Consider the following 25,015-nt stretch of genomic DNA (forward strand, 5'->3'; position numbering starts at 1 on the left):
CGGTGCAGCCACCCATGGTGGCACAGCTAGAGTTCAACTAAACACAGAAATAATATAGCAGTATCCAAGTGTATTCTACTTTGCTGCTGGTGTAAATTCTTGGCAGGAGCGTGATCGTGAAAACGTTGTTTTTCGAAATGTTTAAAATGTTTTACACTTGGTTGCAGCAATAGTAGCTCTTTGTTTGACTGGTTAAGCTCTGCTCCATCAGGTAGCTGGACCGTGCAGACCGATAAGGCCTGCGACAGAAAGCTCGCGACTGAACGCTGCTTCGATAGCTCTCGCTTGGGATCGACTGTCAGGCGGCTGGCAAAGGGAGAGGTTCCAGAGGCTTCACGCGCTGGCTAGAAGACAACCAGATGTAGACGACAAAACGCCCCAGCATGACGCAGAGCCAGTGAAGGCGGAGCTTAGCCCCGATCACTCGGTGAGCGAGACGAGGAGAAAGAGCATGGCTATGGAATAGGGTAACTTGTAATCGTCCGTAGCTCTCTTAATATGAGATGCTTCACACAAATTGTGGTGCGAATCTTTTACTGTAGCTGTAGCTTGCGCGTCTACATGCAAAATTTGCCCGAACCCGTTTTAAGGCCGCTATGAATCTGTCGCTGGGTATGTGCCACAAGTGTATTAAAGTCATCATTATCGTCATCATCATCTGAGATTACTGCTTGTCCCATTTCCTGGCGACCAGCGCGCTAGGCGGCCTCGTCGGCGTGTATCGCAGAGTCCACGCGTGGATTGGCGCTTCATGTGGGCGGGCGCCGAGAACCACAGTATCCCCCATGCGGGAGTGCCTCTCATTGTACCTGCTGGTGGCCTTGTGCACAGCAATCCTTGCTGATGGAGCCAGTACGACCGGGGGCGCCGATGACTGGCGCGAAGACCTTTTCCTACCCGGCATCAAGGCACAGTACGCAAGGCAGCGCGAGGGGCTGCGACAACCCTTCGAGAGTATCCCGAAGGAGAAGAATAGCTCAGCCGCTACAGCCGCAGTCTCCGAAATCGGCGAGAAAATCATTGGCCCCGGTACTGGATTTTCCGGACTGCTAAAACCCAGCGACGGAAGCAAATTCGTCCCACGCCACGAAGCCTGGACGTATTGCGCAGCTTTCGGAACCGCCGGTCTTTTTGCAGTGCTCCTAATCGCGTACAACGTCCACCGTATACGCAGCAGATGCCCTTTCGTCGACGACGGAGATGAGGTGTGTCATTATAGCCGTCTGGAGGGACATGGCGGAGACGTGTCTCCGAAGCAGGACATAACAGCCGCCAAGACATGCGACGCAAGCGACCCTGACGCCGAAAGGCTCGTGCTGCAGCCTTTGCTTGAGCAGGCTATACTGGGGAGGACGCGATGCAGCCAGTTCCACTCGGCGCGCGGGGCCGGTCGGACGGATCATGATGAGCGACCCGCACTTAAGTCGCTGTGGTCCAGGATAGTGCGGTCATCCCGTGAGCTCTTCGTTCCAGAACAGTTCGACAGTGCCTCGACGGTTCAGGTTGCGTCGGTGCGTCCGACACCGAATCACGCGACGACCTTGTCCACATTGCCCACCATCGCTTCTAGGGTAGAGTCGCTCCAGGAGATGACAGAAGTGGAGAAAACGCTCTGGTGGAGGACCATGTGATGCATGTCAAGGTAGACTGAACACAACCATCATAAGCCGTCGGCAACGTAATTGTATTGTGCACCATGATTGAAGTACACATAGCACATGCGCAAGGACAGACGTGAAAGTCTCTGCCAGCCAAGAGGAACAGCACCTTCGGTCGCATCAACAGTTGCCCTGAGCCCATGTGAGAAACGTTAAATTTGAAAACCCGCGTAACGACAAGGCACTGAACCGTCTACGACATATAAGACAAAGTGAGCTGGAACAGATGGTTGTGCATGACGATGGGTCGTGGTATATAGATGTAGTTCTAATACGTGAGGAAATTCTGCACTTTAAACAGTTTCAGACTAAAAACTAGAGATAGAGAAGCCAGGGAAGAGCAGCTGCATCGTAAATGTACTAAATGCGCTTTTCATGCGACTTTGTCTTTCTTTTTGTCGTAGATGTTTTAAGTCTTGACAATTTAGTTTCGCAGAATTAACCCACACGCTTTTCAATATACAACCAAGGTATAAAGTATTTTTCTGAATACCACGAACTTGTTACTCAGCCATACTTAATCGATATGTTTTTAATCACATGTACAGTGACTGCTTTTTCAGCAACACATCTTAATTGCACATGCAACCTGCGGTAAAATATTTTACCACAGTTTCGCAGACGTTGACGTGCTGTCACATTGTGGTGTGATATACAGATGCACTTTCCCCGCCTTTCATTATGGTTCCCGAAGGCGACACTTCTCACGCTGCCGAGGCGCTCATTTATGCTCGTTCGTTGGTGTCACACGTCATTTCCCAAAAGAAAGTGAAAAGCAGATACCCAAATCTAGCTAAAGCCTATTACTTACGCCATTTGGCATTTTAGCTTCTCTCTTATTTTGCGAAACTAGAATCTCTTTGCAATTAATCACAAATGTCTAGTGCAACACTGCTGTAGCTTTTGCCCTGTAAGCGGGCTCATTTTTCAAGGGACTACGCACAGCTCCACAAAGCTCTGGCACTGCCGCGAAATTTGATCGGAGTAGCTTTTCTGTAATCTCTGTGCGCAAGGGAATACGATGCCCGCGGCACAGGCGAAAGCAGCGGTTGAAAAATTCAGCAAAAACGGTTTCGAAGTCGCGAAAGCCGCCGTGAAGCGGCGGGTGCGTCACGCCAACGGAACGCGAGTCGGAACACGAGAGCAGACGACAGAGGAGAAGCGGAGAAAAAAAAAAGCGCGCGTTCTTTGTAGCTTCCGTTTTTATGACGTCACAAAACGTGACCTCACTTCCGGCGGGTGAGTTTTGCGTTGATTTTTGCGCGTTCCTGTGAGCGTCGCTGGTTTCGCTGGCTTGGCTGGCTCGCGGCTGGCTGGCTTCTGCGAGCAGCGCGCATTTTGTGCTGGGTTGTGCGTGGTGTGGGTACGTAAGCCTCGCGTCGGTCCGCGCGGCGCGATGATTTGTGTGCGCGTTGTCGGTGGCTCGTCGTTTGGTTTGCAAGGCAGCAGTGCAACGTCATTGTGGTGAATAATCGACATCCCAAACGGAATACGCTGACCGCTGGAGTGTGCTTTGGCCAGACTCCGACTACGGCTGTGTGTTGTGAAAGGGAGCGTGGAGACAGCATGGGTCCGACCCGTCATCTGCTCCTGTATGCGATCGGTGAGTTTTGGTAGCGTCAGCGGACGCCCACGTGCGTCTTGTTAGTTTCTGTCCTAGTACGGCTCATTGTATGTATTACATGCAGTGTTTTACTGGTGGGATTTTATATGAGGAAAGGGAAACGGAAAGCACTTTGTATTTCCTCAACGAAGCCGATGACCGCTGAAATGTTTTTCACGCACTTGTTAAGTCGGCATCTGTGCGCGACTCCAGTTTTTCAAGAAAAAGGTCGGAGAAAAAAAAAAATAGTTGTGTTCTCCTGCGCCCAAGTCTCACGTTTTGGGGATCTCGGAACATGTTAACATGGGCACAATAAATGAGAGCCATAATTTGATCATTTATTTCGTGAACTTCTATGTACATCTTCGTCACACAATAATGCAGCATTTCCATGAAAATGCTCTTGCAAGCGTATCATACGATGACACGACTTTAATTTGAAATTAATTGCCATACGGGCAAAAAAAAAAGGGGGGGGGGCGTGCTCAATCGAAATGAACTGTGTATAACGGATGTTCTCGGGAAAATTTGCCCGCAGTGTAATCTTAGATTACACGGATGTCGCTTTAGCTTTCGGTACCCTGTTGCTACCAAAGTGCCGCTCATAGCGAAAAAAAAAAGAAATCAGTACCGAAGTACATAGCGCGATTCTTAAGATAACAGTCGTATAGCATACGATAACCACTGCAGCGATATTTCTCTGCCCTTGGTTCGGACAACCCTTCCAGCCTCCTCTTTTCCGCAGAGCACATTTGTGAGCGCACGACTTCAGTCTACGGTCATAACTTTCTCAGAATAGGGCGTATTAGTGTCACATGAATAAACAACCAGGAAGATAGCGCCATTTGCGAGAGGTGTGCGAGTATTCGATAATATAGTGCGATTAACGAAATCGGATGCTGCCGTTTCGAATCGAGTAAGCAAATGGCCGATGGTTTTGTGCAATTTCCGATTCGGTTTATCAAGATTTGACATTTCATTTCTCCGAATGTTCGGTTGTAGGAAGGCGATTGGGGCTTGTCTATATCCATGAACGGCCACGCATTTGATGGTCGTTTTCCGTACTGCTTACTCGCCGCTTCGCTGTTCCAGCAGTCTCGTTTCTCAATGAACCATCGATATCCTTTCAAGATCCAGGTATGATCCATTCGTCCACGTCTCAACATAACATATAAATGACGTCCTAATAGCATATATTTTGCAGATATCAACCGATGTCTTATTGACGTTCATTCTACTTTAGAATTAGGCTCTTTGTGGCGTCGTAGAGATGTACGGGCTTCGTCATATCGGGTTGCTGCATAAGTTTTCTTGAACATTTAATTTAGATGCCGTACTGGTTGGAGGGTGTAATTAAAGCTTTGTAGTTCTATTTGTATGCCATATGGTCTTTGCAGACGCTCAATTCCCCGAGCTTTATTGCGCGTTTAGGTACCACGCACCTAATTTTTTCAAAAGTAAAAGTGGCAAGAGTGAAGGCTCGTCTAAAATGTTCAGATAATTATTGTTCCAAAACGTGGTAACGCGTAGCTATGGCACGTTGCGCTGCTGATACCATACCGCCTAATGAATGTGGTTAACATGAAAAAAAGGCTTTTTTCCGACCATACATGAATAGTTGCCCCGCCCCAAAGGCCTTTTTCTTTTTTTCCAGTTTCCCTGCGACATAATGTCTGCTTTTCACATGCGTACATCTAATCTGCCTATTTACAATTTCCTTTTAAGACTTTAGTTAATTTGATATGCTTATGTGCCATGCTGGCGGCCCAGCGGATCGAGTACGCTGCGCTGCCGGGTTGCGGGCCTGTGCACTAGTGTGTGCACGTGATGTGTCCGGTCCTGCCGTGTGGGCGTTCTGCAGCACAACGTCTGCTGAGATCATTGTGATGAATTTGTTCCTGACCCTGATAGTGCATCGGCTCTTACTCCTGCAAGTATAACTCGCTAGCGTGGAATGACAAATATCCACTAGGTGTTCTGTAGACCTCTGCATGTCTAAAGTGAACGTCCATTAGAGGTCGCATATATCCAGCTGCGATGTCCTTACAACGTTACAGCAACGTGATCTATATAGGACTTAGATTAGCCAAGGTGTGTGTATTTGTAATGCTGTTTGTATAAATCTAGGTATCTATAGGATTTGTGCAATGTCTCAAACATCACGTTCTATGGACATCTATGGAAGATAAATGGTTGTCTGGGTTTCATTGTAGAGATAGATGCCTTTGCTTTGCCGAGACTGGCGCTTTATCTCCTTTAGTCGAATTACGATAGACTGCCGATAAATATTTCAGCTGCATAATTTTATTCCAAGGCGTGCTGCAGACTTAACTGAAGTAAATTCAAACTAATAAAATGATGGCTTGTACGCTTTCTAGTCAGTACTCGTAATTACAAAGTAGTTAAACATCGATTTAGTCTACTATTATTCGTGTCGCGTTTTTTTTTTTTTTTTTTGTAACAAGAACTGTCTCCTGTCTGACCCCAGCGCGACGCAAATGAACGAGTTGGTCATTAGCTGCGTGTATTAAGAGAAAGGAAAAAAAAAAACGATTCTTTTGCCATCGTTTAACGTGTAGTGTCTTTTACACGTTCGAAATACTCGGTGTGCTGCAGTAAAATGGAGCCATGTTGAGAATGCAGGGTGTTCTATTTGCTCGCTGGGTTTGACTTGCCACCACTGGACAGGACTGAAAAAAAAAAAGTGGCGAATTTCTTTGATTTGTGATAAGCTGCAGTTTGCGAGCCAACAGCTTAGAACGCTTTTTTCTCTTCGTGTTCAGCTGGCTGCGAAGGTGGAGCTGCAACGGTGTTTGCAACTCCAGTGCCGGTGTGCAATGCCGGTTGACCAACTCTCTCGAGGAAGTCACTCCGCAAGCGAACTACGGATAACCTTTACCTAAACCTCTCCGCTACTGTTCCTCCCTGTAGTTTTACTCCCCGACCCCATACACCCCTGTTGGCCGCTGTTCAGGTGTCAGCAGGCTGCGCTAGACAGTTAACGTGGTCAGCCGTAACCTCCTTGCCTTGCTTTTACTTTATTTCTTCATTTAAACAATAAACGACTGATTACTACTCCTTATACTTTGTAACCAGTTCTTTTTCTTTGCAACTATAGTGGCACAATGTGGTAGCAATACTTTGCTGCCTTTAATTTGTATATTCATGGGAGATTATGTTTTGAAAAAAGCATACTTGAATATCTATATACCTGTGATTATGTTATAGAAGATGGTGTTCGCAACTCCTTTGCAGCCAGTTCTCCTTTGTTGCTGGTGGCGCGAGTATTACTATGTGCGCCTCGAACGTGTCCCGAGAGAGGCAGAAAAGGATATTGAACTTGAATTCAATGAAGTTCCTTACGACTTCTTCGCAATGTTGTGATGTCAGATGCTTTTCCCGTCTCACTAGAGTACACGCCAGCATTGCAAATATAGACCGTTGTGGAGTGTTCGTTATCGGAGTGCTGGCTAATAGCCACTGTCCATCATTTGCCTTACGGCACGGCAGCCGCGATCCTGACAAAAATGTGATTTCGCAGTACAATCGCAGCGCATGCTGGACAATGCCAGCAGCAAAAGGTGCGATATGCGAACGCAGAAGCCTTGCACCACGTCGTCACTCTTGCATGGACTAGCTTGGAACTGCGCAGTGAGGAAAAAAAAAAGTGGAAATCGAAGAGATCACTTGCTTCACGATGCAATTTCGTGAGTCTTACGTTATCGCGCCCCTGTTCGGGCAGGTGAAATATAGTGAACTGTCTGTAAGCACGGTGAACGCGTTTCCTTCAGCCCCGTCATGCGCATCGCCTTCCGCTTTGACGAGAATGGTTGCTAGTGTGAGGCTGGGGTCATCTGGCACCGCGGACGCCGTGACTGCCCTTTTCAGGGTGGCTCTATTCCAGCCACCAGCGTTCGATTGTTCTCAGCTGGTCTCACACCGAAGGACTGACCGACAGCAATGCTGCCTGGCTTCAGTGATCTGGCAAGGGCAGGCATATTTAGTTTTACACGGTCGATGGCCAACGCACGGGAGACGCTGGTGTGCAGACGTTTCAGACAAAAGGATCCTTTTGATGAGATGAAACGGAACAACTACCACCGCGTCTGCAGTTTCTGTTTGGGCGATTCCGTGTGTAACCCGCAGTGAATCTCGCTCAGGTGATTTTGTTTATAGTCGTTCATCTAGCTTTGTTCATAATTTTGTTTTGTAGGATAACGCTCTGTCATTTGCGCTTCTTCTCATCTGTTGTCTTTGATTGCGCTTAAATTTGTCATACCCTCGACCCGCCGCGGTGACTTAGCGGATATGGTGTGGCGCTGCTAAGCACGAGCTCGCGGGATCAAGTCCCGGCCGCGGCGGCCATATGTCGATTGGGGCGAAATGCAGAAGCGCTCGTGTCCCGTGCATTGGGGACACGTTCCGGAGTCCCCCCCCCCCCCCCCCCCCCCCCCCCCCCGCTACGGCAAGCTTCATGATCAAATCGTGGTTTTGGCACGTAAAACGCCAGAATTTATTTTTTCGTTGTCTTAGCCTTCGGGTTTCTTTAGTTGTACTACTCTACAAGTCTGATGCTCTCGCTAGGCGCGCGAACGACCGTTTTACGAATGTAGTTTTGCAGAAGCAGATTTAATTAGGCGCGTTCAACGTTTGTAATGAAAGCTAAAACCGTTATATGGTATTAAGGATCCTTGTTCCTCCGGCTCTTATCTTTGTCAGTATTTTTCTTTTATTTACTTCTCGCTGTCGAAATCTCTTGTAGCAGGTTAGCTGAACGTTGCCAGTGCGGTGGCATCGTGCGGTTAAGTTGAACTTCATTTCGTTATCAGCAGTACTGCGACAGTTTCCAGCTTGCCTCTTCACTTCTTAACCTCTCTGCCAATTGTGTGCATGTGTTTAAAAAAATATAATACGATGGCGAGCTACCGAGTGGGCAACGACGGCTAACGTAAAAATAAAAAAAAAGAGAAAGGGGCAAAAGGAAAAGAAATGTGCGCACACACATGTGTGTATGCACACGCAATGAGGAACGTTAAGCTCGCACAGTTACACAAAGCATCCGTTTTGATGCGAACGCATCAAATGGCCCATTCAACGAAAAAGCTGGCGGCGTATGTAGCGCCAAAACGTTACCTAAATTCTCATTAGCTGCGACGCCACGTCACGACCGCTAGCGGGTCAGGTGTTGCGTGAGGATCTCCGCGACGCCACGTCACCAGCGCGCGTCGACGGAGCAGATGCGGCGACGCGACGCCGCACGCAGACGCTGTTCTCTGGTTGCTTGCGTTATGTGCGCGTTTCTTGTCCGCGCAAGCTCTCGCCCGCGTTCTAACTGCGCCTAGTTAAAGGGCCTCTCACCAGGTCTGGCCATTCTGAGCCGACTAGCGCAGAGCATACATTGCGTTACAACGATCGTGTCTGTAAAGTATTGCGTCGCTACGCGCCGCGGAAAGATCGGAAATTTCAAGCCGAACTCCGTTTTTCCTTCTCCTCGCGGCCGCCGCGCTCCAAGCCGGAGGATGACGTAGGCGCGTCCCCGCGCCTACGTACTCGAGTCCGCATTGTGACGTCGCTCGTGGTGACACGTGACTTCGAGCATTATTCAAGGCACCATCTGTTATTTGTGTGATCTGTTGCTTCAATTGAAGAATTGAAGTTTAGAGAAATAAGAAAACACACAAACGGAATGCCTGCGTGTTTTTTGCTTTACTTCGCACCCAAGCGAGAGAGATGTATACTTCCGCTTCGTCTGCTTGTTCCCACGGTCGTGCGGTCACGTGCGTAGGTACCGAAACTGCCATTTTCTACCGTGATCCAGCGCGTGATCACGCTCTGCGATCCGCTTGTTCTGCCTCAGTGTTCGTGTAGCACTGAATTATATCGCTACTCATGTTTTCTTGTGCACAGCGCGCAAAATCGTGCGCTGCGCCAACGAAACAACAGCTCGCGCGCGACGCCGTCAACGGAAATTTGTAGTGCCGGGAAAAAAGAAAGTGAGGAAGAAAAGAAGTAGTGAAGGCAGGCCCGTGACGTATGTGTCACGCGATGCTCGAGGTCCGGCATGGGAGAACGCAGGAAAGGAATTTCGCTTCCTAAGGCTAGACGGGGCGAGTGGAGAGGGAGTCTCGCTATGCAGTGGAGCCCGCCTGCTGAAATCATGGGTTCGCGGCACTGAAATATTTCTATCTCGGCCGACTTGAAAAATTTTTTCGGCAGAACGCTCCCTAGAGGACACGTAACAACTTCCAGCGTATAATCAAAATTTGCTATGGGGCCTGGTGAGGGGCCCTTTAAGGCCACATCAAAACGCGTCAAGCGTCTCAACGCGCTTGCTTGCCCACGAGGAGTTCATACCTCAAAGGACCGCCCTGCGGCGTTCAGTTGGACATTAACGCTTTCGCATTACAACTCATAAGAAGTGCTTAGGTGTCCTCGGATTTTTGATGAAGCTATAACATCAACGGCTTAACATTGATAAGCACACTGCCCCGCACTGAAAGGTATCACCAGACAGATTTTAGTTCAATGCTGGCAATTTTTCTTGTCACTATGCCCCACCATACAAATTGTAAACGAAGGCGTGCCGATATCCCAATCAAAATGTATTAAGATACTCGGTCTCCATATCCAGAAAGATGGAGGTCCCGCTGCGACGGTGCAGCACCTGCTCAGGCAAGAACAGGTGCTGCACATGATGCGTAGGGTCTCCAAACGACCCAGAGGAGTGAAAGAGGCGGATATGTTTTAACTAAGAAACGCACTAATTATGTCGCGCCTGCGCTATCACCTGCCCTATACCAATCTCCGTCAGCAAGATATCAATCGCCTTGATGCGCTCATCCGGAAGGCGACAAAGCTGACCATCGGCAACCCGTTTAGTGCCAGCACTAAGCTCCTCCTTGACATGGGTTGCCATAACACGGTGGCGGAACTATAGTCAGTATTCATCGTCGTCGCCAAGAACTGCGTTTGCAGCGCACGTGTCAAGACACGCACATCCTCCATAGCATCGGTCATGCATCCAGAAGCTGCGCCCCTTGTGAACACGCGCCCACTACCCCCGAAACAACACGAACTCCTAACCATAGCTCCACTGCCACGCCACATGAATCCAGAACGAGGCAAGGAGAGGCGACGCCAGCGAGTTGCCTACTTCAAGAGGTACATGGCAAGACACCTTGACGTCATATACTTCTACGCTGATGCTAGCGTTGGTGCACGGGGCTCCGCTATAGCAGTCGTGAGTAACCACCTCCGAACTGTACATACGGAGGTACTCCCAGAGACAGATCCGACCTTAGCGGAGCTGACAGCCATCGCAATCGCGATCAAACGCATGCCCCCTATAGTAACTCGGCCTATCCAAGAATCATGCTTACCGACTCCATGGCGGCTTGCAGCAAATTGTTGCACAACACATTTGCCGGCCCACATTTCGACATTTATTCAAGAGCACCTTCAGGGTCCTTTAGAAATCATCTGGCTACGTGGTCATGACGGGCTGCCAGGGAAATGAAAGAGCTAATCAGCTCGCCTGCGAGACTTTGAACCAGGCACCCTGCATTCCGCTACCAGCCCAGACAAAAAGGGGGGCGCCCCTGCTTCTGCGGCAGGCACGTACGCAGGATATTTTTTCGGGGGGGGGGGGGGGGGGGGCAACCCAAGATAACATTTCTATGCAAATGAGGGGGAGGGTACTTTTATTAATACAAATGTGAATAATGCCCACCATTCGCCATAAAGACGCGTAAACCCGCAAAAGAGATTTGAAATAACGTGTATCTCACAGGTACACCTGTGAGAAACACCTCTTCTTTACTTGGCAAACAAAGAACGACATCAAATGGACTCGCGCATGAAAGATGCGCAGGAAGAACCTTGCCAAGACCAAGTTAACAAGCGAAAGTGCCAAATAAAGATTTCTTTATTACGCCCGCTTCACTTCCCGCGGCGGAAGTGAAGCGGGCGTTAATCACCCCGCATACGTGGGCCGATCTCGAAGATAGTGCAACACCGGGCCGACCCCCGGTGGAGGTGAAGCAAGCATTAAAAGCTCTCCATACGTAGGCCGATTCCAAAGATATTGCAATACCGGGCCCACCCGCGGCGGAGGCGAAGCAGGCGTTAAGAGCTGCCCATACGTGGGCCCGTCCCGAAGACTCCGAAGGGCGCGTTGTAGGTTCCCGAGTCCAAAGGGGTATGTGCCATTGATCTTGGACCCTTTCTTCACTATCACCAGGATCGGTCCACATGATGATTTTTTCTGTTAACGGACGCCCAAAAAAACTACAGCAGTTAGTCATACATTGCTTTCGCTGTAAAAGGCGGCAAAATGTTGACCGCCAAGTAGATTGATTTGTCGGCGCTTTAGGAATGTGTGTGAGGAGCGGTGGCGTAGGTTGATACGGGGGGGGTAATTTCGGGGGGGGGGGGGCTCGGCCCCCCCGGTCCCCCCCCCCCCCCCCCCTTGGGTACGTGCCTATTCTGCGGCCTTGTCAAGAGGCAAGGCGCAATTTCCCCAAGCTCAGCAAAGTACTCACCCGTGAACAGGGTGTACTGATTCGTCAGACCCAGAGTGAAACACTCCCTACACCAGCGCGAATGCACCTCCTCCGTGGCCTCTTACCTGAAGATCCCCCCTCCTACCGATACTGTGGAGAACACCCGAACACATCCCATATCATCTGGTCCTGGGGACCACCCCCACCTACCCTGCCTGCCCCTACAAATCTTTCCCCTAAACCCCATGCCGGGTGGCTGACAGAAGCAGCCAGCGCCGACGACCAACGGTACCTTGCGGCGTATATCAGTGCTGCGCTGAAGAATGCCGCAAGCGAGGCTCTGGACTGAGGGCCTTTCCACCACACCACCCAACATAAAAATAAAGTTTTTTCTCTCTCTCTTGTCACTTTGCAAAGTAAGAGAGAAAGACAAGAGAACAAAAAAAAAAAAAAAAAAGGGAAAAAAAGCTTGTGAGTTTTCTTGCACGAGCAGTACGCAGCAAATATCAGCTACTGAGTCTATGGCTCGCAGCTGTTTGTACACTGTTCTCGTGCGGTTTCATAATGTCTTTTAAAAGGGCACCAAAGGGTAAAATCCTAGCTGTATAGTAAATTACTGTTGGTTTACATACCGTAAAAGCCACTCTTACCGCGGCAAATCTTAATAACCCAGAAAGAAGGTGACGACACCTCCTTGAAGTTCTTGTACAAGGTCACCGTCACGTCATGAATTTTGACAGTATCTGTTTGAGCCTTAAGTAATCTGTTTATCGATAAACATATATATGAACTGTATTCCAAACGAGCCAAAGACAGAAATTAACAAGTTTTAAGAACTCTTACTGAGACACAATAGCCCAAGTGCAAAAAATAATATTAATATTAAAAACATGAAGTACATGAACAGGGTTCGGTGCGAAATTGAAAAGAAAAAGAAAAATGAAAAATGAAAATTTTCACACACACACACACAAACGCAAACTGAAAAGAAAAAGAAGAAAGAAAGCTAGCACTACTTTGTTGTGTGAAACAAGTGAAGGCGATCCTATATGCTAGTTGATATTCACATTGATTTAGCGGCTATATGTTGTAATATTTTAGTATCATTGTGAAATACACTGCCATGCAAGCACATACATCATAAACTTAGCAGCTGAAGGACCTCCCTCGTTGGTATCGCCTGACGTTTATATACCTGCAAGGACCCTGCCGTGCAGGCTCTGGAATGTCGCTCCCTGTCGTCTGTTTTCTCGCTATCGTTTTTTGTATGCGGCGCCAGAAGCGTTAGATACAATCAGTTACAACTTAGCATAGCGTCTGTGCCATCAAACTCTAACGAGTCACTCGAGCCTCTACGCGATCTACGTGTCACTGGTAAGCGGTACAGCGGCTACAACGAAAAAGAGCGTAATATGGCCCGACGCGCAGCCATTCAGTGTCGTGTACTACATATAAGTCCGCAATCCGCTAGCTCTGCCTAGTAGGTTCTTACTCAACGATGCAGTCTTCCCGTTTTGAAGCGCTGTCGGGAATGCAGAGCTGCCATTGTGACGTCAGCTCAATGACCACTGGGAGGCCCGTGCGCCTAGCTGCCAGTGCGGGATCGTCTGCCAGTGGCGAAGCGAGCGCCTCCTTAATGAGCCATGACGTGGCGAGCGCAGCCGACCGTCGACGCACGGCCTCCCTGGCGGGATGCTGAAAAATGGCTGGGCTCGGTTGCTGACGTCGTCGTCATTGGCGCGCGTATTTTGTAGCATTCATTTGTTTCCTCGCTAAAACCACTCCGCGTTGTTGATTGCTATAGTTTGCGTCAGTAAAGGCGGAGTCCGTTCGCCAGTGCAGTGTCACACTTAGCACAGGAGTAGCCAGCCGCTCTGTGTACGGAGGGCAAACCTCCCTGTCTCTCTCTCTTTCTTCTTCTTCATCCTCCTCCTTCGTCGTTCTCAACTTTTCTGGATAGAAGCGAGATACTTTCGAAACTCACGTTCCGGCACGACGTTTGGCGAGTGAGCACTCTCCGCCTTAGTTAATATTGAAAGCATACAAGTATGTGGCGTGAACGCTTTACTTCCCAGTCGCCACAGTGCACAGAATTACAGAAATAGCTGATGTATAGGCGCTGGAGAATGTTCGCATTGGGGAACAATTCTCGGCCTTTCGGAAACAGCGTATCCGTCGTGCCCATCGGTTCGCTCTCCCCATCCTTTATTTCACAGTGTTAGATTTATCTCTCTAATCGGCGTCTCTCCCGCCCATCTCGGGTTAAGTTACGGTTCGCTTGCGTTGTCTCCCGTTGACGCGCGCCGTGGGACGTATCCCGATAACGAGCAGGCGTGGTGCACGCGCGTGAGGCCGTCGCTGAGCTGCGTCTATGTTGGCAGCATCACCACCGAGCATAACTTGCTGCATGGTGCGCACTTGTCGTGAATTCTAAGCGACAAACGTGGGCGGGCACCTGTTCTCGAACAGTGCACGCTCTGCAGTGCTCGTCTCACGGCGGGATCGCCATTTACGTTTTCTTAGTTGTCGTTTACCCGGATGCATGTAATTGCACACAAAAACAAATAAATAACTAAAAAAATAAACAAGTAGCGGGAGTGCAGACTGGCGTGTCCAGAAAGGGGAGCTCGTATTCGGGACTACGGGTAGGGTGAAGCATAAAGTGTCATGCAAAATAAAAAAAAAAAAAGGCTAAAGAAAAATCTAGCATGCGACAGCGGCATGCAGCGGTTCTGTAAGCCAGAAAAAGATGGGTAGTGCGTGGATTTGTCTAAACCTCGTCCTTTTGGCTTCAAACCGCGTTGCGACCTTGCAGGCGATCGTTCGCAATTATTGTGCATCTACGCAGCGGTGACTTATCCTTACTGCGTTTACGAATCTATGGTTCATTACAAATTTGGATAGATAAATAAGTGCGATAAATAACACCACAACAATGTCTGAAGCAACACGCGTGTACGACGATTGGAGAAATCCATGTACTACGTCAGTAATTTCTGTAGTGCTTGAGCAATCGCAGTGTCAGAGTTCGCTCAATTAAGATGGTGAGGTGAGCGAATACATAGCACGGCGCCGTGTTGTCGTGTATTCTTCATTTTGTGCCTTGTTTCTTTGCGCTTTTTGACGCGTCATTCGCTCAATTAATGTTTGTCAGGAACTCTGTGAAACGAAGGACGCTGAATGGAAGTATACCGAGGAGGAGCCGCCCACGGCAAGCGTCAACACGACGAGAACAGGAGCCTGGAGCGAGATGCCGAGAAGGCACGCTTCGTGAAAGGCTGTGCCAAGAGTCTTAGCTCGATCGCTGATGTAAATATCACAGTGATATTTCCACTGCAATTATGTAGCTCACACGGCAGTGAGATTCCGGTAGCTGCAGTCGCTTCGCGTTCATTTTATGTCTTCTTTCTGCAACAATGATTGCGCACTTCATTCACTTTCATTTTGCAACTTTTCGTCCTCAGTTGCTGCATGGAGCACTGCAGGATAAGATACACTAAAGTCCCTAAGGCATTCCTGCCATACCGCACGGACATAAACTTCTTGCCACCGTTTACTTAATTGGTCTATTTTGAAGTCAACTATAGTAACAATAATTGAAAAAAAAATGTGAACTATAGTCCGTTTGACAAACTTCATACATTAACCCGTTGTGCGGACTGAGTTTTTTTTTTTTTTTTTTCTCAACTTCATCGCTGTAAGACGCATCGGCGTATTGATGGTTACCAGCGTAAAGTAGGACAGGACACAAAGAGAAGACACGGACACCACACCCACCGCAGAACATACAAGTAGGTTTAGAGCGCCATTCATAGCATGGCTGCACAGTGATGGTTGAATGAAAATTGACCTGGTCGTGGCCCACGACCAAAATTGTACGGCAATTTGACTATCAATGTTCGGTTCTGGCAGTGGCGAAGCCAGGGATATTTTTTCTGGACGAGAAGTGGTAGGAGGGTGGGGAAGGTTGGAGGGGAGAAAGGCTTAAGCAGTAGGCGGCGTTCTAGTATATAGAAATTGCGGGGAGGGGGCGTGCCCCTCTCTTTCTTTCTCTTAGCTGTGTGCCTGCTTGTCACATCGGGCTACTACTGCCGCACATTTGCAGTTTATAGCACCTTTCTATGTAAATATAGACGTGTTCACCGCAAACATTGGGTTTAATTCTGTCGATGCAAAACCAAGCTACCCTAATTTGCATCCTATACGCAGTGGACGTCATGGAAATTCATCTCTGTCTTCGAATTTCACAAGAAACGTGAAAGAGGAGAAGCTGCTGAACCATTGTTAGCTGCAGCTCCTTCTGCGCAGGCAAGCGCGCGTCGCTACGAGTGAATTCTCTCCAGTCCTGCTGTGATCTGCTCCTGGCTCCCACGTGGCGGCAATGGGCACGTTGCTGGACGGCCTTTGTCGTCTGAGCGAACGGACCTCGACGGGTCCTCGTAGACAGCGAATCCAGGTTCAGCGAGCCGCGTCTTCATGCGCCCATCTACGCCGACTTGCTCCAGCGACCATGTCTCTTTCGTGTTGAATAAGAATGGCGCTGCTCTTCGGATTGGTTGCCAGTAAAGCTCTTTAGCGATCGGGGTCTCTGTTCTCGGATGCAAGTTATAAAGAGCTTACATCTTCAGGGGCGTAGCCAGGGGGTGGCACACCGCGCACATGCACCCTCCCCCACTTCCACGATAAAAATTTATGGCTACGCCACTGTACATCGTGCCTGATATGCCGAGATCATTACCTCCTTCCCACTTGGCAAGCTTCACGCTCTCACATATAGAGCTCTTTGAAACGTACAAAGCGGTGTTCTCGACCTTTCACTCTATGGGATGTAACCATAGTTGCCTACAAAGCGTTCTACAGAGAACTATGAAACTAGTGTCCACTGTTACGATTGGCCAGCGGGCATAGTGACCTTCTAGCCTCTCCTACACCACTGCGACTAATTCCTTCGTGAAGCTAACAATGCGTCCCCACCCGGACAGACTTGCGGCGACAGCAAGGCGAGACACGTTTGGCGGATCGAGTGTTTGTTGGTTCACTGTCACCGTCACGGACGATTGGTGCAAGAAACTCCTGGAAAAGGGTGTTCTACGGCGTTCCCTCACGGACTCCGGTAACAACCACGGTCGTTTGACAGACGCTCTAGCTAACTGCTGGGTCATCCCAGGAACCAAGACGCGCCAGCTTGAGTCAAGCTTGACAATCCCTGTCTACGAATGTCTCCTCCTTTCTGTGTGTTCAGTGAACAAAAGTGCGGGAATGATTGTATGAACCCTTGCCCTCAACTTGGGTCCTTCGACGACTTTGGACGCTCCGATTGGACGAACGTGGGACGACAGATTTCCCTGGTCTACGGATCTAGGCAGAGAGGGCTTAAGCGGACTTTTAAAGCGAAGCTTTTTTTTGCCTCTTCCTTCGACTTTCCCACTGCTGCTGCTGCTGCTGTAGGCTGCTGCTGTCGCGCACACTGCGTCGAGGGGTGGTTCAGAGCGTGTATATATATGACAGGCGCGAGTAAGAGAGGAAAGGCGACAGGAGAAACTCGTTTTCACCCCACCGCGTTGAATGGGCACAATGCCCTCTGGAGCTCCCTGGCCGTCGCCTCATTAGCCATTTGACAGCAGTAATTGTCCAGGACTCCCCTCAGAAGCATTGCAGAAACTGCAACGCTTCCCTTTCTACTAACGTGCGAGGCCAGAGGGGACGCAGATAGAACTGTAGAGAGGAGAAGAGGGAGAGGGAGAAGAGGCAGTTCTCGTACAAGAGAGGGGAGGGGACGTGAGAAGGCAAGGGAACCCCACTACTATACAACAGCGGTTTCGGGGAAACAGGATAAGCTTAAGTTCAAGGTACAGTACAGTACGTTGCTGCTATTTTTGAAAAATAAACGCCATGCATATATGTTAAGCGGGCAACTTACGGAGGGCGTGCAGAAGCAGAGCCGCATTAATTAAAGCACACCGCAGGGACCAGGGGATACTACGGAAGCGGTCGACCGTCCAATCAACACTTATGTGCCCGCCGCGTTAGCGTTGCGGCTATGACATTGCTAGAGGTCCTAGATTTGATCCCAATCGCGGCAGCCGCATTTCGACGGGGGCGAAATAGAAAACGCACGTGCACTTAGATTTTGGGACACGTCAAAGAACGTCACAGTGTCAAAATCAATCCGGAGTCCGCCACTACGGCTTGTTTCATAATCCGAGTGTGGTTTTGGCACGTACAGCCTCATAATAAAATTCAAATTTAATACTTCTGCCACAGTGCGATGGGCCATGTGAGGAAATGACAACGCTGAACCCTCTCAGAGGTTATAAAATGTGGCGTACAACAACGTCTCAAGCAAACACCTTTCGCTGTGTGTTCTGTGTACTACGAAGACAAACAGCAGTGGTGCACACAAGGTAACGTTTAACATAAGCTCACCACTTTCGTGTTAGCCTAAACGTTGAAAAAATTAAGCTTTTGCCGACAATATCACCGCTAATTATCGTCAATATAGCATCCAGCATGGAAAGCTTCGCTGACATCGATTCCCACAGTGCGTGGGATCTGCACAATTCTTTTCTGCTTCTCAGTGTGCTTCAATTCAGTCATGCTAGACTGATAAGACGCAAGGTGCTCCACTCCTCGTGTAGATATTGTAAATAAACCCAGTACTCCTCGTTCTCGATGAAAACACGTTCCTCCCTTCAGCAACGTCCTTGGCGTGGATGAGGCGGACGACGGCATGCCGATCCCAACTCTTACACCACAGAAGCTGCAAGCATGACGGTTGAGCCGTCATAGGAACAATGGCTTCGCTTACGTCGTACATGGATTCGCTTAAACTTTGGCCTTCTTGCTTCAAACTGCTTTGCAATTTGTCAAATGGATAATTGTTAACAAAATCTTCAGCAAGATATTGCATTATAACCGCAGCAGTTAACAATGATTACGCATGTGCGCAGCACCTGATTTCTTCGCTGTGCTTGGAAAACTAGAGCGCCTGAAAATTTAGAACGATAAAGTGTAATAAACAACGTCACAAGAACGTCTGAAGTCGCAAGCACGAAAATCAGACAAATCCAGTGCCAGCCATCATTTACATGTTAGCTGAGCGATCGCAGTGCAAGAGTTTCCTCCAGTCATTTTTGCATGAAACTTTACGGGTGCAGCCACTTTCGCGAGGTCTCGCGTGATTAGTGCCGGACGCGTCGGCGTCTACGGGCTACAGCGTTCCTGGGAATGTGCTAAGACAGCGGGTATTTATTGCAAATCCGAAAGCGAATGGTCGAAAAAAACCGATTCTCAAACGCAATTTAGCGCTCCGAAGCACGAAAATGAGCAATATGGCCACAGGGCACGGTGACGCTTCCCCAAGCGCAGTGTGTGTAATCTCTCTTACTGGCATCGTCGCGTCTCTTCTGACCATCGTTTCACAATCTGCCTCTGCAGCTATAGCTGGCAATAACATTACGGTCACACGAGGCAGCGGCGGCCTAGTAAAGGCTGCAGTGGCCGAGGCACAGGGCGAGAGAGGAACGAGTTTCAAGTCGGCCGCTGCAGCCTCGCCTCGCCGCGCTGGCAGCTCGGACTGGTTTTTGGGGGTGGTGGGGAGGGGAGGCGGCGGCTTTTCTCGCGCCTTCCTCACAGACACGCAGCGGGCTGCTTGTCGCGTCCTTGAGCCGTAATCGGCTTCGTCGTACACACATGCCCTCCCTTCCCCATGGAGGGTTGTGGGACACCGAAGACGTCGGATGCGTGCCACACTCTCCGGCTCTGGAGTGACTAGTAGTAGAAAAAAAAAAAAAAAAGAAAGCAGGAGTCTGCTTTACGCGTAGTTTCCTTTGCTTGCGTTGTGGATCACGTGCCGTTAATTAATGTAACGGTTGCTTCGTAAACGGGCATGAAATGTCCGTCATTCTCCGCGGCTTTGACGACTGCTTCGCAGCAAGCGTTAATCTCGCTGTATATATATAGGGCTCGAGGCAGTGATGAACGCCTTAATCAGCTCATGTCAGAGTACGCCCGATAAGTTTTGGTTATTTCGCGTTCAGTGCGCACTTTGCTGTGCTTTGCCGATAAACCAGACATTGTGTTTCTATAATCTCCAGGACTAGAAGCAAGCGAGCAACCAAGAAAACGCTTTAAGTGACATTTGTCCAACCGCTTAGGATGCTGACATAATTGGTCGTGCGTAACGTCAGCTCGGCCAGAAAATACGACTACTCTAGGTAAGAGCGGCCGGACAACGCTTTTAGTTTTTCCCTAAACATGTATTTGCTTCGTAGACCGAGTATTCGGCGAATGTTACGAGCACACGCCTCTCGTACGCTGCGCTTGTTAGTATGCATGCTGGTTTACCGGAAGTGTCAGCGTACACTTTCAAACTTTTTTTAGAAATCGCGTGTGGCTGATAGCACAATTTTAGTCCATGAGCTGGTCTACTCGAAGAGGCGGACATTATTTTCACATGAATTGAAATGCAAAATCAACTAAGTAACAAGAATTCATTAATTAACCTTTTAGCTAATTATCTTATGACCCATATTGCAATTTACAAGTTTATGCTTGAATGCATAAAACGACGTTTCGTTAAGAAAATAAGCGGAGCGACAGTGTATTTTCACCGTAAGTTTGACGGCACATATCTCGTAAATGGTGTCATCCACACAATTCTTCTCAACTGGATGTTCCTTGCAGTCTCACCCGCTAGAATTTGTAGACTGCAATATGTGCAATAATGTAGAGTTAAAAGCTGAATTAGTGAATTTTTGTTAATTGGTCGATTGGGAATTTCATTTTCTTTTTGCAATTGTAATGTCCGCCTCTTCGAGGAGACCAGTTCATGGACTAGAATTGTGCTATCCTGCCTCAGGCAATTAAAAAAAAATTAAATGTTAGTTGAAACACCTTGCACTCTTAAGCAAAATTACACCCTTTGCCACACAACAATAATTGTCATCTGTCTTGTCTGCATTTCCTTTTTTTCAACGCGGCGAGCCCGGTACTTTCAAGTCACGAAGGGTATGCCCGTTATCAGCATGACAAAGCATTCTTGACAGGAAAGTAGCGAGCGCAGCGTTTTCAAGGAAGGAAACGCAAGCAAGACAGATGACGATTATCGTTGTGGGGCAAATATACACCCCAAATGGTGTACATTGGTTTAAGAATGTGTGTACAGGCACCATCTAAAGTGGCCAGCACGTCCACACTCTAAAAAAAGTTTACACCCTTTGGGGTGTATATATGCCACACAACGATAATCGTCATCTGCCTTGCTTGCATTTCCTTTCTTGAAAACGTCGTGCCCGCTACTTTCCTGTCGGCAGTGCTATGTCATGCTGATAACGCCCATGCCGTTCGTTACTGGGAAGTACCGGGCTCGCAGCGTTGAAGAAAGGAAATGCGGACACGACAGATGACGTTTATTGTTGTGTGGCAAGATACGACTCAAAGGGTGTAAACTTTTCTTAGAGTGCAGGCGCTGATTTCTCGAAAGAGAGCAACGCTTCCTATTTGCTCACTGCCGGTGCCCTCTCGTGCGCGAGAAGAGGGCACTATACGCTCAGTGCGAGCAGACCGCGCGCGCGCCCTCTGTTTCGGCGTTCGTGTTGTACACTTCTCTACTCTTGTGTCCTGTCTGCACGCCTCACCTCTTTTTTGCATAATGAATCCTTACCGACTAGCTCAGCTTTCTGTCGTTCCTACCTTCTGTTTCGAGTTTTTCCGTGCCCCTTTTACAGCAGACTCGAAAGGCATGCATATAATCGTATGAACAGTCAGCGAACGGCCGTCATACGCTGGCACGATCTCTGCTGGATTTCGGAGGAGATCGCCGCATCCGAGAGGCACCGTCCCCCGCCCCCACGTGTCTCAGTCGCCCGCTGGCGGACCCTGCGTCGGGAGGATCTCCAGTCGGGAGACGCGTGTGACTCCGCATCTTCGTCACGGCGGCTGTAGATGGCTGAGGTCGACGTTTGTAGGTAGTTTGTTGGCTGAGGTCACCTGTGCCGGACACTATATGCGAGCGCGGTGCGGGATCACACGGCGGATGTGAAGGCCCCAGAGGTGCGTGGACTCGCTTACTCATCCATCATGCTCAGGCAGCGTCAGCGTGCGACGTGTGCCTCCTTCTTGAAGCTGCTACTCTTGCCGTTTGGTTTTCCTTCGCCTTAGTTGCGTGCGTCGACGAATCTCTGGCGGCCCAGGATGAACTCGCGATTGTTACGCCGCCGTTCGTTTGTCTTTTGTGATTTGACTTCGCGCCGCTACACTGTCTGTTTTTAACGCGATAGCGTTAAGGGCTCCGTGTCGCGAAACAATCCGGTGTCGGCGTCGGACGTCGTTTCGCGAAAATATAATTTTGAACCGCAACCACGCAGGCCCTCCACTTCTTCTCCTCGTGTCCGTTGTTGTATATCTTGATAGTAGGCGACATGCGACTTCGGTGATGGTGAGGCACGGAATGCATTATAACTTTCAAACAAGCTAGTATGGTAGCAAAGCGCGCTTGTTGACTGTGCGTATCTGTTCACAAGCAAAGCGCGTTTGTGGACTTTGCAATAATATTGTTACGGGGATGTTGCGAGTATAGAAAAACTATATTTACAATGTACATACAGGATGAGTCAGAGTAGTTAAGCTGGCTGACCACCAACAACACCCAGCAGCCAGCGTCTCCGATCTTCTTCTTCCTCTCTTCTTTCATCCTTCCATAACAATATGATGAACCTGCGTCCATTATATTTACTGCGAAGTTTGTATCATGCGAGCTCTTCAAAAGACTTATTTTCCTCCCTAAAGAGTCCTTTAATAGTGTTAACTGTGGTGCTTTTTTGTTTTTACCTGCACTATATTCGGCTTTCAGCAGCGTTAAATACGCCACAGAAAAGAAATCGTTCGTAGAAGCACCTTGTTGTGGTTTAGGCTGAAGGCAAAATGCAGGGCTTGTTGAGCCTGCGCTGTACAAAAATGTCAGCGCCTATTGCGGAAGTTCGTAACTGTGTCCGTGCGACAGCACGATCGAGGCGGCCGGTTTTCTTCTCTTCTCACGCTCCAACAAGCACGGAACTTTGTCTTGGCAGAAGGCAGGCACGACACTTATATACCATGAGGAATGCCGAGTAAGCGTGTCTTTTGAGTTTGGCAAAGTAATCGTTTTTAGGAGTTGCGCCAGGACTTCTGTTTGCTCACGAAGCAGCCCGGACTCTAGGACGGTAGTGCGAACATGCGCCGGCTAATCGTCATAGCGAAAATACTATCGAAGTTACCGGCCAATAGCGAAACTTCCTTACGATATGCTGCGTAGCGACATACTTGTGAACATAATAAGTTCTTACAGGCTTTCGTCGATTTCAGTGTTCGTGCCGCAGAGAGCGAGTTGCTTTCTCGCCCAGTGATGCAACTGCTGCGCGCTAAAGCGACCTTTCTTGATAGACGACTGCGCAATTTAAAATTGCACGGGCGTTGTGTTGTGCAACATTGTACATGCTGGTAGAATGAATGCAAGAACTCGTTAGAGTGGTTTGTGGGTATAGCGTTATGGCCGATATATGCTGTTTTATTTGTTATGCTTTCTTTTATTGCCCCCCCCCCCCCCCCTCCCCTGGTATTGCGTTCTCCGTAAGCCGAGCCAGAATGTTATGTTTGAAATAGGCACGAAGAATTCTCTACATTGAAAAACTCGGCAGTTTTGTCAGCGTGAGCAACCGTTCTTTTGCATTATTTGGCTGTGTGGTCGGCAAACGAATACAAAGGGAGAAACTGGTGGCGGCATATTTTTCTGGTTCTTTATTCTGTGGTACGACCATCAAACGCGGGGAGTGGACCGAAAATGGAAACTGCTGTCTCCTTTCGCAGTGCGGTTTTCTGGGCCCGTTGCCAGCTAGCATTTTTAATATTACTTGATCGTTGCTGTTTCTCATTGCGCGAGCGTTTGCTCCGCCTCGGGTTCTCACTCGGTTGGGCGCCGTTCGTCGTCGGCTCGCAGGATTTCTTTCCCGCCAAGAGTTCTCTCTGTGACGTAATTTGTCCCTCCTAAGAGACGGGGCCGCTGGGAAGATTGTATTTGAACTGCTTAGCGGTCTTCACGTCTCTTGCATTTTTCTGACGTGATGTCCTACCGTTCTTTTCATTGCGAGATTACTATTTTTTATGTCTTTTCGCAAGAATGGCCGGCGTCCTTATGGCGAGGGTGTAAGCGGTGGCACGTTTCGGTCCCTTTAATATGAGGCGGCGCATGCGCAGTGCTGCGTTCAGCGCGTAAACAGCAGCGCCAGTCTTTGGATGCATCACTGTCGCTAAAGGTCCCCGCATGATGACAGCGGGCAATGAAGACTGGGAAAGCATAGAGGAAATGAACTGTTATCAATTTATTTAGTTATTTATTTAAAGCCTGGCCTCCTATTCGGTATAGTCATCGCAAGAACTGACGACAGCTACACGAGGGAAATAATAGAAGCGCAAAGTGACTGGTTGCTGCTTTCAAGGTCAAATTCTTGTCGCATCAAGGTGCTGCAGCCATTACATGACCTCCTGGCTATCTGTAACCAAACGCATGCCTATACGATTTGCGGTGACACAAGGACGTATTCGCAATTTTGATGTTTCTAGGTGATGAGAATTTGGTTTGGTATCGCTTTCAGCAAGTCTCTGTTACGGGAAATCATCAGCATATTTGCACTTTTGTGGCGCGTGGTAACCAAATAATCTCAGGACGCAAAGAGGATGGTATATGGGTTTTCGCTCCACATACCTGGTGTGCGTAGAACAGACGTCATATTTAATTAATATTTAAGATATCGTGTTACGAAAGAATAATGACCACACTGTTAGGTTTGATATGTTGGGATGGGAGCAAGGAGCTGACTTTGTTAAGCGCATGCGCTTATACCATTACGTGTCACTCGAGTCGTCAGCGTCGGTACCTAGCATGCGGACCACCAAGCTAGCTTTTCCCTCTTGGTGACTGGCGTTGCAACGACTCACCTATACTTTTCTGTACAGGACTCGTATGTCACGATTCGTAGGCAACAGATGTTCCCGTCGGCATCGCTCACTCGCAGCTGTGCAGGTTGCAAGTTGGACGTATGTGGGCGTTGGTGACCGTAGCGGAATTGGTGCACGGGGGATTCGCATCGTCTAATTCGGACATGCCCTGGCGCAAAGACGCTCTGTGAAAAGTCATTTACGGCTGTTAAAGTTACACGAGCTGACCAACCTGACCGGCATCAGCATTGGCTAATGGACAGGAAATTTTGTCCGTGACT

The 25,015-nt window shown here is 48.8% G+C and overlaps 1 protein-coding gene across 1 annotated transcript in view; it reads left to right on the forward strand.

Moving 5' to 3' along the window:
* The first annotated feature begins 2,923 nt into the window (after window positions 1–2,923).
* LOC126542817 (uncharacterized) overlaps window positions 2,924–25,015 on the forward strand; it is a 491,679-nt gene continuing 469,587 nt past the window's right edge. Inside the window, exon 1 of the mRNA XM_050189927.3 lies at window positions 2,924–3,261. Coding sequence (XP_050045884.1) covers window positions 3,225–3,261 — 37 coding nt within the window. The 5' untranslated portion in view covers window positions 2,924–3,224. The remainder of the gene's footprint in view (window positions 3,262–25,015) is intronic.

Source organism: Dermacentor andersoni, chromosome 2, assembly GCF_023375885.2.
Source record: "Dermacentor andersoni chromosome 2, qqDerAnde1_hic_scaffold, whole genome shotgun sequence".
Taxonomy (NCBI): Eukaryota; Metazoa; Arthropoda; class Arachnida; order Ixodida; family Ixodidae; genus Dermacentor; species Dermacentor andersoni.